Source organism: Rhagoletis pomonella, unplaced genomic scaffold (genome assembly GCF_013731165.1).
Source record: "Rhagoletis pomonella isolate Grant_MI unplaced genomic scaffold, Rhpom_1.0 Rhpom_scaffold_00012, whole genome shotgun sequence".
NCBI classification, from domain to species: Eukaryota; Metazoa; Arthropoda; class Insecta; order Diptera; family Tephritidae; genus Rhagoletis; species Rhagoletis pomonella.
In genome coordinates, this window is record NW_023458566.1 from 15,254,943 (window position 1) to 15,271,808 (window position 16,866).

The window sequence follows — 16,866 nt, forward strand, 5'->3', positions numbered from 1 at the left end:
AATTTGTTTCACCTGCAGTAAAATGTGTCAAAATGCCTGTGGTGGAGATGTGATAATTACATAATAAATTAATTTATCGAACATGTGTGCCAAATTCCCACAGCTCTTTTTTTAATGTCGAGCTTTTAAGTTGCTTGCCAAGAATTAATTGATAAAATTTTTTAACATTGTAATTTTCAGTAGATACCTACTTTCATTGCTTATTGTAGAGGGTATTTTTAGTTGCATATTTTGTTAAGGAATTGTAAAATAATAACTGTTATGTAAGCTTTCAAAAAAGAAAATTAAATAATAATAAAAATCATAATTTACCCGTTAGTATTGTATTTCTAAGGTTATCAAATATCTCGACACCTGCGCCACCTAGCGTATTAATTCATCTTTCATATTGCATTGCCATCGGGTTCTGAGTCAAGTTTGAAGTTTCACGTCTCTAGCTTGTCGGGTAGTTGGTCAAAATTTTATGGCAGGGTTTGGTTACACACAGGTGAAACTTAATAAAAACTTGTAAAAAGATTGAATGGGTACTGAAAATGTCATTTGAACTATTATTTTTTTATCCTAATGATTTCTTAATCTTACTGTACTAATGCATTGATTAACAAATGAAAAAAATGAAAATGAAATAAACTGACAGAGCTTGAAACACGAAATTCGATGATGTGGCAATCCTTAAAATATATATATTTTTTTTTCAAAACTAATTATTGGAAATGTTCAAGGATTTTGAAGGATAAATTTTTAAAAGTACATTTTCAATACCTATGACGAATATTGTTTTCCAAATATTTAGTTTTGTTGAAATCCTTAGAATTTTTCCTTTAATTTTCCAGTGGAAAAAACTCTTTTCACATTCGAAAATGCATTTTTTTCCGAGGGCGATGTCCTATGAAAAGTGGGGCATTCGATTTCGCATTACCTAGTATCGAGAAATGAATGTGTTTTAATATGAAATTTTTGAAACTTTTTGAAAACATTAGTATGCTGGTTGCAAAGATAGCAGTAATATAATCGAGAACTCATAAAAAACACATTATTATTTATCACGCATGTAATGAATTACTACTTTTCCGACTGGGTTGCTACCCATATTGTTATTCTACATGATAATTACACTATTTAATTACTTTTTGAATTACTCATAAAAAATTATGACGACAGACTGGTCCCCGGTTGCGATTACTTTTTAACGATAGCGATTTTCGGAATTCCACTGTCGGGCTCTGTGAAATATAGTCAAATCATTGAATTATTTTCTAACACTGAGGGGTCGAGGAATATCGGAAGAGTCGGCGGCAGTGTCCGTTTTCAACGGATCATTATAAACCTTAAATTTAGTACACTAGAGTCTAGTTCGTTGTGCCTACGAAAGAAGTTAAGTTTCTCTATGCACTAAGGGACTAAAGATAATTTGATCTTATATAACTGAAGAGCCTTCAGCGATGCCTGGCTATCACTAACGATAAGATTCCACTCATTTCGGTAATTCTTAAGTAAATTATGTAGCTCCACAAATATATTGATGGCGAAAAGTCCGCACACACTTCACTTCTCTAGTGCCCTGCGAACGCCAACGTATGAAGGGTTGTCAGAAGCTTCCTCGATTCAGGGGAAGGCACGGAACGTCATATACCCATGTGCTACAGCAGCTTTATGTGGAAAGTTGCGGTGTGATATAGAAAATGATGAACTGCTTTCTCCTCTAATTCAATTTCTGGTGTACGCCATAGTCGGAGGACTGGTGCAATAGCGCCAATGATGGCGTCCATGACTTCAAAAGTCCCTCCGTTTGTTTCCTGTTAAGTCCCGATTATAAAGACTTCACAGCCATATCGGTTGGTCTACAGGCCCTTTCTTACAAATATTTCATAAATTACCCATAATAGACCACAAATTAATGATCCCACCTGCATTTCCGTTCCGTATATACACTTCTCATGGTCTATGTCGCTTCCTTCGATAATGCTATGCAAATAATAATATTGACGTCACTCAATGATGTTAGTGATACGCGACATTTACGAACAATACTTGACGTCACTAGTTTGGATTTTAGCACTTTCATTGCAGCTTGGCTGTGCAGCGAATATGATGACTTTTGTTGATTGAGACTTAAAATTCATCGTCAGACAAGCTTTATATGTGACAAAGATCGGCACTTGAAGTCCAGGACCTCCGAATATAGACCCGCGCAACCACTTTTTTCCAGGCTTTTGACGCTAAAAATCCTCAATCGAAAGTCTCAGAACGGCATACTTAGTTTGATCTGTGCCAGCATCTAAGCCGCCCCGATCCCGTCAAACCGCCCTCTTTAAGCTCACAATGTTCTATGGACTAAATGCTGTTTTTCTTGCCGAAACTAATTACATAAAAAACATGAGATTTTTATTGATTGGCATATGATTTCCCACATTTGCAAAAAAATACATATTTTAACCCTTGACAACCGAGGGGTCTAAAGGGGTAATTTTTAAGGGGTAGTTTTATTAAAAACGTTTGAACGCAGTTTTTTTTTAAATGTTCCTATGAAAGAACAAGAAAGTATCACTTAATTATTTAACCCATTTATTCAGTGGAAATTTTTGAAAAATGTTGCCAAATGGTACTAATTTCTATTTAAAGCTTGATAAGTCTGGATGTCTTAGCTTTTTATGAAAAATATATAAAATTACAAGTAATTTTTAAGCAAAAAACAAAACCGACCTCAATTCTCATATAAAATTTTAAGATTATCGTTAATTTCTTCATGATCCAATGATCGGATTTAAACCAAATGGTTAGTATGGGACCACCTGTTGGGTAACACCTTTCTTTAAAAAAAAAATATATAGAAATCGGTTACCGTGGTCCATAAAAAAAAATTCCAACGAATTGATAACCTTTCTCCTTTTTGTGAAGTCGGTTAAAAATAGGAACTCACACATGCATACATTGTACTTACGCATTTGCCCGGACTCTTTGTATTTTATTTATGCACAAACCGCGGGTATATGCGCTTCGCACTTTGTTACATATGTACACACTTATGTACCTACATACATATGTACTTTTTACGTTTTGTTGTTATTATTCTTTACGGTTTCTTTGCTTATTGAGAAAATATTTACTTTCAAAATTTAATTATTTATTATTTTTGTCAGCTTTAAAGGGGAGTTAATTAATAACAACAGGAAAAAGCGGAGTGAAGCGAAGGATAAAATATGTATACATACATACATACATCCATAAGCACGTACACGCAACGCGTTGTGTGGCCAAATAAAAGAGGAAATTATATATGCAAAGTTAACTGAAGTAAAAAATTCGCATCAATTCGCGATGTTAAACAGTAAGCACAGTCGGAAGTTTAAAAATTTAAAAGGTATAAAAATTGGCACTGAGAAACGCTGCACTTGCTGCTCACAGTTTTATGCTTACTTACACAAACAAATGATTGTCCACATTCTCCACCTTGCGACTATTGATTTTTGAGGATTTTAGTAACTTTTTATATCCAATTCTATGTTGATTATACTCACTCGTTGCCTTCTGCTTGCAATCGCATTATTTTCAAAAATATTTTTATTCATTTAACATAATTTCTAAAGTAAATTGAATAGCAGTTGGTAAGTGTGTGTAGCATAAAATTGATATCACACAATATGAAGGCCAATGAGATATGTATGTAAATATGTATGTAGTCGTGGTTGAATTGCTTGCCGCTTACAAATTGAATTTATATGAGAGTGTACACGATGGACAGGAAGCAATGTTGTAAGCGTCCTTTTTTGGGATTCCTGCAGCAAAAAGTTTTTTTAGCAATGATATTGTTTCTTAACCCATAACCTACTTTTCACTCTATTCGAACACTATTGAATGTATGCGTAGATATACAAATATACGTGCTTGAATTTGTAGATATGTGTGTTCACATGTTATATCTTAGGGCGGAGAAGATTCTACGTGCAATTCTAAGCAAATTTGCCGAAGAAACCATGGGTCTAAAATCTATTTGCAGTTTGCCAAATAGGTTTCTTACCATTTGTTTGTAGTGTCGTAAAAAAGTGCTTTTATTTTTTGTATAAAATCATGCTACAAGCGGTTTTTTGGTATGAGGAATCCATTTCTGCGCTTGTCTTTTTCTTAAAACTTTCCACAGAGGGCGCAACAGTGAAAATTTTCACATTTTCTTTGAAAACTTTTTTCGCAATTTGACAAACTCCAAATTGAATTTAGACCCATAGTTCTTCTTCAAATTTGCTTAAAATTACACACGTAGAATCCTCATATGCAATACGCGCATAGTAAAAAATAAAAATTAAATTTACCCGCCCTCATGTAGATATGTAGTATATTAGGGTGGTCCAAAAATGCATGTGAAAAAGTAAAGTTGGAATTTTTATGCTCTCACCACCAACGATTGTTCTATACCGAAAAAAATATACCCTTATTTTTTATTTTGAAATAATTAAATATTTAGAGATCGCTCAAAGCGCTCAAAGTTTTCCATTTTTTTTATATGGGAAAAACAACTTTTCGTAGAAATGGTATAGAATTCTTGAAAATCAATACTTTTGATCGGAAGACTCTGTTTCTCTTCAGGATAGTAATAATACCCAATTGTTTATTTAACAATTTTTCCATAGTAACTTTATTTTATAGGTCCTCCAAAAACCCCAGAAAATGCAATGGGCGACCAATAAAAAACATTTAGTATTAAAGAATTGTTAAATAACCAATTGGGTGTTATTATTGGAAGTCTCCTGAAGAGCATTAAAATTCCGACTTTACTTTTTTGAACCACTGTAATGTATATATGGGCATTAGACTGGTTCAAAACAATCGATTATTTCATTTTTTAAAATACCTTGTAAAATATTTTCGGGGCAGTGAGAAAAGACGCCTGCCAAAAGCGCTGCTTTTCATTTTTAGATTTAGAGGACGCAGCAAAAAAAAAGTTTTTCAATTTTGAAATTTCATAACTCGTATTTGGTTCAGCGTATCGGAATGAGCGATATATATTTTTGAAGGGACTTAATGTCTGGAAGAAAGTCGCATATGATTTTACCATAAATTTACTTATCCAGAAGTTATTCAAGGTTAAAGTCGAAAATATAAAAATTTAATAATGTTTAAAGGGCAGATAGATTTAACAACCTACTTCGGAAAGCTGCCCTAAATAATAACATTTTCCGTGGAAATCTTATCATTTTTAATTTTATTTTAAGTAAAGATCATTGAACAATTTCTGAATCGTAATGCTTAGTAAATTGCGTATCAAAATTATGCGCCACCACATATGGGCAAGTTTTGCCTATTAATTTTTTTATTATTTATTTCTAATTATTTTTCTTATAATAACGTAGTTTATTCATTAACGAAAACAGTACATTCAAACATTGTGCACTATTAAAAAAAATCATAAAGATTTCGAGCTGCTTAATTAAATTTCTTTGAGCAAACAGTTTTGTAACCTATTCAATTTTAGTACGTCTAATAAAATGTAAGTTTGAAGTAGCTAAGGCTTACCTACTGCTGATTTTTTACAAGTTTTTTTTTTCTTGACGGTGTCAGTCATTTTCTTCCACGCGATTAAACAATGTTAAACTTAATAATTTAATAGCCTAAGTTAAACGACTTTTTTCGAAGAAAATTAAAAATTATAAAATTGCCAAAAATTTTTTATTATATTTAGAGAAAGGTTTTAAAATTTAGCCGAAAATAAAAAAAAGTTGAGTACTTGATATGTTCGACTTTGACCTTGAATAACATTTGGAGGGGTGAATTTATAAAATCATCATACGAGACTTTTTTATAGGCTTCAATTTCGTTCAAAAATATACATACACTGACCTATCGACATCTTAGTGGATGATCGACCTATCCCGGCAACCAGTTCGAAAACGCCCTATCTCAGCACTTTTTTAATATATTTTCACTTTAGATAGGGCGTTATTCAAACAAATTCCGAGATATGGTATATTTCAATAAAACTTTGAAATAGGGCGTTCTTCAACCAAATTCAATTTCGAACTGCCTGCCGGGATAGGTCGATCTTCCACCCAGGTGTCGATATCGAAATAGAAATTCGACTTAGAAAAAAAGCTAAACATTTTTTTGAACCAGTCTAATATGCGCCACACGCTCTTGTCGTATATGTATTTGTAGCTATGTACGTGTAATACTCATTTATTCAAGCTTACAAATGGCGCAAATCTCAAGGACATCCATCAGTTTCTCCACACGCCATTTTCTCAACTGTTTCACATCGTTTCACGCATTACAAATTCATTCAATTCTATTTCAAATACCAATTCCTACATTCACTAACGTATATTACATATATGCATACATATGTATGTATTTTTGCAGCTAAAGTCTTAAATCAATTCTTCAACATCTTACCAATTCCATTCCCACCCACTCTCAGCCAGCAATCCCATCAGCCCTGAAGGCAAGCAAGTCTGTGCGATTTTGTTTTTTTCGTCTATTCTCAACATTTCAAGCGTTTGTCTGGCTGGTCTGTGGTGAAGCACTGCAGGGCGCTGCTGATAACAACGGCCGTTGAGATGACGACGTCGACGATTTTGACATTCCGTCAAAATGTTAATAATGTTTTCATTTCATTGTTTGGGTATGTCTGACCTATGAAAATATTTTCTAAAACAATAAATTCGTCAGCTTTTTCCTTCCTAGCGCAGCACTATATGTATGTACATATATACCGGTATGAATGCATGTACATACATATGTACACATTGCGCATCATTTCTCGCATTTACTTTTGGTTGAACATTTTTGTTGCCATTTCTATTCCGGCATATTTAAGAAATCGAAAGTTGGCAACGTATTAAAGAAATTAAGGACTCAATTGAATAATTCAAATACGTGCGATAATAAAATTCAGCGTATCTATCAATACATACATTTAGGCGTTTGTGCGCTTAAAAATACAATCTCATACAAACACTTGCGCAAATGTAGATATATGTATGTATGTGTGTATATATGTTTGTATGCATGCATGTAGTAGATATGTGTAAAAAAGGGTTAATGCATTTTAATATTATTTGTAATTCAGATGTCACTGGGTCAATAGTCGTAATCTGTGTACTTTTTACACCTTCATTTTTATATAAAATAAATGCACCAAAGGCAACCTTTCATGTGAGAAAATTTTGATCTAAGCAAATAATGAAAATCGCTTTGCAATGCAGGGAGAATAAAAAGTATGATAATTGACTTTAATGTACTTATGTTGGTGTGTAATTTAATTTCTATAAAAAGTAGTACATACATACCAAAAAGGACGCCGAATAAATATCCAGTCTTAAATAATTAACATTTTTATTAAGAAATGTAGCGATCTTCTCCTTTAAGTACAGATTACAAGGCCTTATAGAGCGTATTGTATAACAGTGTGGCCTTAGGCCTAATAAATCCACCATTTCGAAGTGGTTTTCGATAGCACAGACCGGGTGGAGAAGGACTTTGCTTCATTTGGCATTTCCAATTTGTGTCCGTAGTTTACATATTGCACCGAAACGTGGCTACATTAACTAAGAAGGTACTATCAATCTACCAAAAACCACTTGGAATTCACGCGGAGTGATCCTGAAACTTCTGCAAAATGATGCTGGCCCATAAAAGGCCCTCCGCATTGTAATGCAGGTATTTCCAATTTAAAGCTCCTCCGCCCACCGCAGAAGCTGCTTAGTCTTCTTTCTACTACTACCATATGCACTATTATGTAATATAAACTTAGTTCCCAAGAAACAATTAATACACTAAAAATTGCTTAAAATTGAAGCGTAGAGGCTTCCAAAATAACGTGAAAGAGAAAGAAGAAAATCCGATGGAAAATTTGAATGCCTAATGCCGTCCAATGAAAATACACCACAAATGCATGCGTTCAACAAACATGGAAACAACAACAATCATTATAAGTACATATACATATACAGCCGAGCTTTTTGTTCAGCTTAATACAAACGTACAAGCCCCCAGCAGGAAAATTTACCAATGAATAATGAATTATGAATTAATATAAATATTTGAAATATTTTCTAAGCAACTTTGAAAAAAAACAAAACTTTTAAATACTCGTACAAAACTGTGTGCTTCACCAATTGGTGAAGCCAAAGAGAGCCAAAAAGAGTTATACCACTTTCCCACGGCAACGTGAACTACTTTGTTCGTTCCCCCAATTACGATCGCGATACCACATTTACACGAGTACATTCTTAAATCGTTTTGACAGTTCTCTATCTGTGCTTTTTTTTAGTACAAAATTTATGCAAAATGTAAGTTATTGGTAAAAATAAACAAATTTATGTATTAAATTCGTGATGTATACTTTTAGTGCTCAGACAAAGTGCCAGTTTTGATTTGTGAACTGGTTTCAAAAAATTTCCGATTAAAAATAGAAACGGCAGCGATTTGTACGTAACTCGCGTGGTAATTGGATTTGAATTACCAACAAATGAGGTAATTCGCTCTCAAAATTTTGTATGGCGAATTACGTAATTCGAAGGGTAACTGGAGTGCGAATTGACTCGCGACTGAGGGAGCGAAATACGTAATTGAGGTGCCGTGGTAAAGCGGTATTGTGTTCTCGTAAACGTAAGAAAACTCAAAATTAAATTGATTTTATTAATTTAAATATTTCCTGCCGGGGTTAGCTGTCATTCGCAACTTCTGAACGCGAAGTGAATAAAATGTTGGTGACTGTGCTCGATGAGGTCTGCGGTGGAAAAGATGAAGTGAATTATTCGGCAGCAGCTGTGTTTTGTAAATGGCAGCTAAGTAAGTGAGATTTGTTATTTCCAATGGGTTGCAGCCAAATTCACAACAACTACCTACCTATAACAAAGTGCACAAACAAAGTGGCCTCACTAATAAAACCCAGCAAATAATTAAATCATGCAACAACAAATAAAGTGTTTAATTTACGAATATGGAACATAAACTAATTAGGAATGAAATCAGGCTATTTGGGGAAGTGGTCAGCATGGGAGAGGAGCGGTACTCGTATAATGAAAAAATTTAAGAAATGGAGCATAAGACGAGTTTATCAACATGAATTATAAAGCAAAATTTTGGACAAATATTTTTTTGCGTTTTTTTTTTTTGGAAATTAAAAAAAAGCAACAAATTCTAAGTGGTAGAATTGGTCTGCCTGAAATTAACATTTGTCAATGTGACAGAAACTTTGATCAATAATGACTAAGGTTATTGACGCAGTTTTACCAAACCGGTTTCCAGCGGGTTTCTTGGATGTCTATAGGCGGTTTTTTTGAAATATTGATTTTTCGAATATCGAATAAACCGGAATTTTTTCCATCGAACAAATCGGTTTTATTCATTTCCTACAAATCTTGACGACTCAATAAAAAAATTTTGAGTTTTTCAAAGTTTTCAAGGCTGTTTGCAGTTTAAGGGAAACCCCTAAATAGTTTTAAAATTATATCGTATTGATTCGAATAATCGGTTATGCATTTTCTATGTGTTTGGACGTGCTTCTCCTTCAATTCGTGTTCTGCTTCTTGAAGTTGTGACACAAATGGAGAAATCTACACTTTTTTTCTAACTCCGAAGAAGCTTTTTAATGGCAGAAGTATCTACACCCGGAGGTTTGCCATTTTCTGCCTCGGGCCGACCGCGGTTTGATGTAGCTGGAACCTGAAATGGAACCATGGGCCTCCCGAGTGGTAGTAGGAACATCTAAACACTGGACTACGGTTTTTTCTTAATTTCAAAGTGATAACCGGTTTATTTCAAATTGCAATTTTTCAAATACATAACTCTAAAACCGGTTTTCGAAAAATTCCAAATAATCGAACACCCAATATTCAGGTCTTATTAAAAAATATTATTTGTTTTTTTTTTTTTTGGTTTAAAAAACCAAAATCTTTGTGATTTTGTTTTAATTTTGTCGCATAGGCGCACCACATCTCTCTCTAGCTGATTGACTCGCTGGCTGCTTGACTGAAAATCATTAAAAATTTAAACGCCGCCTGCTGTTCTGCTATGCATGAATGAATGAATGATGCCGATGGCGGGTGCTAAGTGGCAATAACAGCAGAAACAATATTAGTAAAAACAACAACAAAAGCAACAAGAAAGCACAAATGCACTAGATGGGTTGGATGGCAACAACAACAACAGTAACAAATGCAAGAGTCGATCGTAAAAAAGCAGTAGGTGGCTGCTAGCAGCTGGTAAATAACAACAAATTTGCTGGGAAAAAACCCAACGCACATTCAAGCACCTATGTATCTAAATACATATATATGTGTATGCGCTTGCATATATGCAAGCTGCAATTACACAGGCACATATATACATAACGACATGAACTCCATCCTACACAAATACTAAAGTGTTGCTATTGCGCTAAATGGTTGAGGCTTCACTTTCTGACTGGCACTAATACAAAGTAAAATAATAAACACACACACACATGCAGGCAGACGCAAACACCCCTGCGCGCAAGCGTCCCTGCAGAAAAAAATTATCAATTGATAAAAAATAACCCACTTGTAAATAGTTTTTTTGAGGGTTTTCTATAAAATATATAACTTGTAGTTAGCTGCAAAAAGCTCACTTGAAACTAGTTGACAAGTAATGCAGGATATTGTTTTCTTTAAACGCATTTCTAATTAAATATTCTGCACTTCGCAAATACTTTTTCGAATTGAGGACAAATAAATCATTCATATTATCATTTTGAAGTGATGTCTGATGGAGTTCCAATATGAGACCACCTACAGCAGAATATGTAAACAAATATAATATGTAATAAAATAAATAAAGTTAATAGAAAAAAAATAAAAAAAATATAAAAAATATTTTGGTTTACCTTTTGAGATTTTATGTCCAAAAGTAGTTAGTTAAAAGTTAGTTACATCAAATGCAGAGGTAACCACCCCTGACTATTTAGCGGTCATCGCCATGGAAATATAGTTAGCGTTCGTCAAAGAAAATGTACAGATAATAGCGACTTTTAGCTCCTTCCTAATCAACTTATAGTTAGATACATTTCCTGCAGGGGTATAACACGTACGCACATACTCCAGTACATTGCAACCTCCTGATTAGTTGGTTGTTTTCATAAGCTGTATGCATGTATCTACATATGTACGCGCATGGGGATGTTGGTGGTGGTGGAACCGGTGGCAGTGGTACTTGTAGTTGTTGTCTCTGGATGGATGGTGGATTTTCACAAAAACAACAGTTGCATGCGTGCACACAATCATAGATACACACACACATATACACGCACATAAATACTAGATGTTGCATTCATTGCCTTTCACATAGACGCGCTGAGAGTAGAGTAGAGCGCAAGAGCTCTTGCACCAATACTAATGCCGCAAAGTGTGGGTGCGCCACGACACACACACAAACACACACCCACATGCGCGCGCAACAACAACAACAACAGCAACATGAACACAAATTTTCATAAATCCAGCCATTCAGGCAAGGCAATCCACCGTTCCGACGCATAGCATACGCGCGTGTGTGCGTGCGTGCGTTTTCGGTATATGCCTCTTTGCTCCTTCCCCTGCCCCGCTTGTACGCGCATCTTCACTACTCCTTGCTGCTGTTCGTTGCGTTCAGACTCGAGGTGAATGTTATTTCAGCTACAGATTCAGTATCTGACGTGTTACTATCCCGAACGGTTCGCTGAGCTCGGTGAAGTGCTGTAGTCAGAAAAGAAAATAAAAATAGAGAAATTAAAAAAAACCAACCAAGGCAACAAGAAGTGGACAAACAGCTTCTCTAAAAGTGGAAGGGGGAAATAAAAATAATATTGAAAAGTTATCTGTATATTAACGACAACCACTGTGCGGCGCGGCGCGGTGTGACTACTTCCCATGTCACTTTAAAGTCTCGTCGCTAATTGTTTTTGTGTCCGTTCGTGACGCTGACTTAGTGAAACGCGTAAAAATAATAAAATAACATTTTAACTGCAAAAAAAAAGCAAATAAATAATCGCAAAAGAGGCACATCTACATATGTATGTGTGATGCGGCAAGCGCCCCAGTTCGGTGAGTGTTTGGCCAGACGCGTCAAGAACCTGCGACGCTGCGCGCACGTCTTTAGCACCGGAGTTTACTTAAAAAATACAAACAAGTGAAATTAAGTAAATATTTGCTAAGCAAATAAAGAGTTTAGCGAATAGGACTTGCGTTTAGCGCAAACAAATACGCGCGCGACATGCCGATGCGGCAAAATTAAACAAAAACAGCAAGCTAAATTGTGCGTGTAACATTCGCAAAAAAAAAAAAGAACAAAAACTTAAGCAAATATTTTGAAATTTTATTTTTATAAACCAAACTGTGCTAATAATAAACCATAGCAAATTTGCTTCGAGTTGAGTGAATTTTTACTTTCAACAAAAGGGACGCGCTGGCCGATAGCCAAACTCATCAAATTCCGCTTGAGACTCATCACCTCAATTATTGAACAAACAAACCGGCCACCGCAATGCATACGCTCTTTAGCGATCAGAACTCCTTCTCCCGCCATTACGCGCAGACCGCCGGCTACCCCAGCGCCGCAACTGCCGGCGCTATGACAACTGCCTCGGCGGCCGCCGCTGCCCATTACGCGTACGATCAGTATTCGCGCTACTCCTACCCGGCGAGCGCTTACGGTTTGGGCGCACCCCACCAAAATAAGGAGATCGTCAAGCCGCCCTACTCCTACATCGCGCTCATTGCCATGGCCATTCAGAATTCCGCCGACAAAAAGATCACCTTGAATGGCATTTACCAGTACATAATGGAGCGCTTTCCCTACTATCGCGACAACAAACAGGGCTGGCAGAATTCTATACGACACAACCTCAGCTTGAATGAGTGCTTCGTGAAGGTGGCGCGCGACGATAAGAAGCCCGGTAAGGGCTCATATTGGACGCTCGATCCCGATTCGTACAACATGTTCGACAATGGCTCGTTTTTGCGACGGCGTCGCCGTTTCAAGAAGAAGGATGTGATGCGCGAAAAGGAGGAGGCCATGAAGCGACAGGCGATGATGAATGAAAAGCTGGCCGAAATCAAGCCGCTCAAACTGATGACAAATGGCATTTTGGACCACAAGCACATGGCTGCCCATGCTCACTTCAAGAAGGAACCGATCATGGAACTGGGTTGCCTCACCGGCAAAGACATGCACACTGGACTGAGCACCGCTATGCTGAATTCATGCCACGATAGCTTGGCGCAAATGAATCATCTTACCGGCTCGGTGGAGCATGCCGGCTTCACCGTCGACTCACTGATGAACGTCTACAATCCACGCATACACCACAGCGCCTATCCCTATCACCTGAACGAGGATAATTTGACTGTCGCCTCAACGCAAATGCACGCCCATCATGCCGCCGCCGCGCACCATGCCCAACTGCGTCATCATCATGTCGCCCACGCCGTCACGCATACGCATCCGCTAACGCCGGGTGGGCACGCGGGCATACAGCTGGGCGGCACAACCACCTTATCGTCGGGTGCATCGCCCACAACGATCTCTACGCCACATGGACCCACACACGGCGGCTGGTACACACCTGAAACGCCACCATCTGAGCCAATTGGCAATGGTGGCGGTGGTGGTGGCGGTGGCGGTGGCGGTGGCGGTGGCAGCGGCGGAAGCGCAGGTGGCTCTACAAATGCTGGGACGCCCAACAACAATAATAACAACAACAACAACAACAGCAATCATAATCATAACCATAACCATAACAGCTCAGCTGGTGGCGTGCTCGTTGGCAATCACAACCACGCATCGGCAATTACGGTTACCAGCAGTCCGTCGGCTATTGTCGGCGGCGTTGTCACCGGACACACTTCGCTGGGTTTCCGCGATATGCTCTTCGAGCAGAATCAGCCGTGCCAAATGGACACGGGCAGTCCGAATGGTAGCCTTCAATCCGCCAGCCCGCCGTCTAGCGCGAGCGCAGCGGCCGCGTCAGCAGCAGCGGCAGCGTCGGTGATCAGCAGCCATCATCATCACCACCATCACCATCTAAGCGGGAATCTAGGAAATCTGAGTAATCTAAGCAACTTAAGTCATTATCGCTCGCACGTGAGCCACTACCAAGACTATGGCATTAAGTATGGCGTCTAAGATGGTTGACGGCGGAGGTGTGAGTGGGCAACTGAGGTGCTGATGGTTGCAGTTGGGGTAGCAAGTGAAGACGGCCAGATGTGCCGGTGGTGATAACAACGCGGTGACGCGTGTTTCAGCGGAGCTTCTTGCCATTCGCATCGACAAGCAATGCATTTGTGCGACCGACGGATAGACGAATATTCGGATATAATTCATTTGAATCGACAGTCGCAGCAGACTCTTCAGCACTCATCTCGGTACTTAACTAACAACAATTTGATAACAACGATCTTTAATTACTTTTAGTAGTCATTCTCAGAAAACAAACTAAGGTATACGATTTTACATTCTAAGTGTTAAATTTATGGAGAGAATTTTTTATTTAAACATATTTGCAAGCCAAACGATCGTAGATAAATTTCGTAAATTTTTTCCACTTTAAATATTTTCCTTAACCTTTACCCATTTCTCAATTGCGATCACTTGGCATCCATTTCACATGTGCATTAACATTTGTTCGAATAATTTATTTGCATAGTCACCTTGTTATTTTTAGTCACTTTATTACAAAGAAAAAGCTACAACGCGCTAAAAAAAAGCGTAAAATTAAAATAATTGTTTAATAAAAAAAAAAAATTGAATGTGTGAATTAGCATACAAAAGCAGTATGTATAAACACATTTGTTGTTGTATTTTAAGCGAAGAAAATATTTAAATTTATTCAGCTGATAAGTTTTAGCGAATAGCAAAGAAAATTTGTGATGCATTCGAAATAAAATCTTAAGCCTTTTATTTTTAACTAACATACATACATACATACGTACGTATATACATAGATACATATAGACAGTTAAATAAGTGATTGTTTGTAAAATAATATATTAAATTTAACTTTTGAATAATATGTAGCAATAACAATAATTATTTACGCTATTACCATTACAATTATATAGTTACATATAAGCAATTTCAAAGTAATTTAATCAAAATAACGAATTTAATATTTAGAAAAAAAAAATCTATGCACAAATGGATTGAAGAAAATACAATATACATACGAGTATAAGAAAAATACAACACAAAACATATTAAGCTAAAATATTGCAAACAAATTACTGGTTTCATTTACACAGGAATGTTGTATTAAACAGATCATTAATTAGTTGCGCCATGCGTGTCAACAAATGAGTTCTACGATATCGCCTTAAGCTAGCAAGAAGTGGTCTTGATTGGCTAGCGATGAGGCCAGCGTGCTGCTTTCGCATATGGAACTCAACGAAAATTGGATTTTCTTACCATCTATGTATTCCGAAATCTAATTTTATTAACCTTGTGGAAAAATGTGGGAATTAAAAGTCTTTCCAAAAGGCCTTCCACAAAGGCATTCCTTTCTGCTTTATATCAAATATGTTTTATTGCAACATAAAATCCATATTGAAATGAATTTTAAATGCTTAATAGTACAAACTCAAAAAAAAATCGCGTAAATTGTAAATACACTCTAAAAAACCTGTTTAAAAATGCGACTATAAATCGAGTATATTTAAATTTTTTGGTAAATTCACACGATGAATATGTATTTTTCTCGTTTACACATTTTCGTGTGTAAAAATCCTTTTTGTTAGCAGCTTTACACAATTCTACGGGTGAAATCAAACAGCAGATGTGTATTTCGCAGCTGCTTGTACACACTTTCGTAGTAAATTTACGCACACCACAGCAGCTATAGTACACTCTAAAAAGTCCGAAATTTAAACAAACTATTCGTTGAATAATCGAGCATGTAATTTCGCGAATAATAAGGTAGGAAATCAGTAACCTACTTTTTAGCTAAAAAATCTACAAATTTTTTTTTTTAGAGTGTACATTAAGAACAAGTAATTTTTAAGCAAAAAAAATAACCGACTTCAATTCTCATATAAAAATATAGGAATACCGTTAAGTTGTGCATGATCCAATGATCACATCTAAATTAGTACGGGATCATCTATGAGATACTACCTTTCCGATGGAAAAAGAATTATCGAAATCGGTTGACGTGGTCCAAATTTATGCGGTTATATGCATTAAAAAAAAATATTCCGACGAATTTATAACCTTATCCTTTTTTTGAAATCTGGCTAAAAAGTACTAAGATATTTTCAGACATTGTCATTTTCGGTTTTTCCATGTTGTTGATTAAATTTTTTTTTAACAGAAAAAGTATTTTTTTAAACAAACTTAAACATAAATTTGTTTTTGCGATCACTTTCATCAAGCATCAGTTCAGCTCAATAAAAAAATGTCCAAGCAACGTCACCCTGCAACTGTAAAAATTTTGTTCGAAATTTTTATCGAGAATGACTTCAGCCCAATAAATTTAGTAAATTCTTTTATTTATTTATTTATTTTTACTTGTTGTCAAAAACCGTGTTTTTGCAAAATTGTAAATTTTATTGGAGATTCCAATAGAATACCTATGCAGAAAAAATATTTGTTGGGAGAGATTTTTTTTGAGGCGACAGACCCCTAGAAATTGGCGTGGCATTTGTAAGACTGAAGTTAGCAAAATGCAGATTTTATTACGAATTTCGGCAGAATATCCGTTCGTTTACAGTCTTGGCTATGTAAATCAAGGCCAAAAAGTTCAACAGCTTATAGCTAAGATAGCATTAGGACAATCATGACCATCTGATACATAAAAATACTAAGCCCGTTTCTTTAGCTTTAAAACGACGTTAAGGTGACGTCTCTACGACGAGCAGAACCCGAGATATAACGATTTGATGA

The 16,866-nt window shown here is 36.3% G+C and overlaps 1 protein-coding gene across 1 annotated transcript; it reads left to right on the forward strand.

The window, feature by feature from the left end:
• The first annotated feature begins 11,659 nt into the window (after window positions 1-11,659).
• On the forward strand, window positions 11,660-14,930 carry LOC118747927 (fork head domain-containing protein crocodile). Its single transcript, XM_036482160.1, has 2 exons — window positions 11,660-13,606; window positions 13,646-14,930. The coding sequence occupies exons 1-2, from the start codon at window positions 12,475-12,477 to the stop codon at window positions 14,113-14,115; spliced, it is 1,602 nt and encodes a 533-aa protein (XP_036338053.1). The 5' UTR covers window positions 11,660-12,474; the 3' UTR covers window positions 14,116-14,930.
• Window positions 14,931-16,866: the final 1,936 nt, after the last annotated feature.

What these genes read in the sequence shown, in the direction of transcription:
- LOC118747927 (XM_036482160.1), top strand. Translation starts at nt 12,475, where the DNA reads ATGCATACGCTCTTTAGCGATCAGAACTCCTTCTCCCGCCATTACGCG. An exon ending in TGGTGGCGGTGGTGGTGGCG is followed by an intron (nt 13,607 to 13,645) that starts GTGGCGGTGGCG and finishes GCGGAAGCGCAG; the next exon opens with GTGGCTCTACAAATGCTGGG.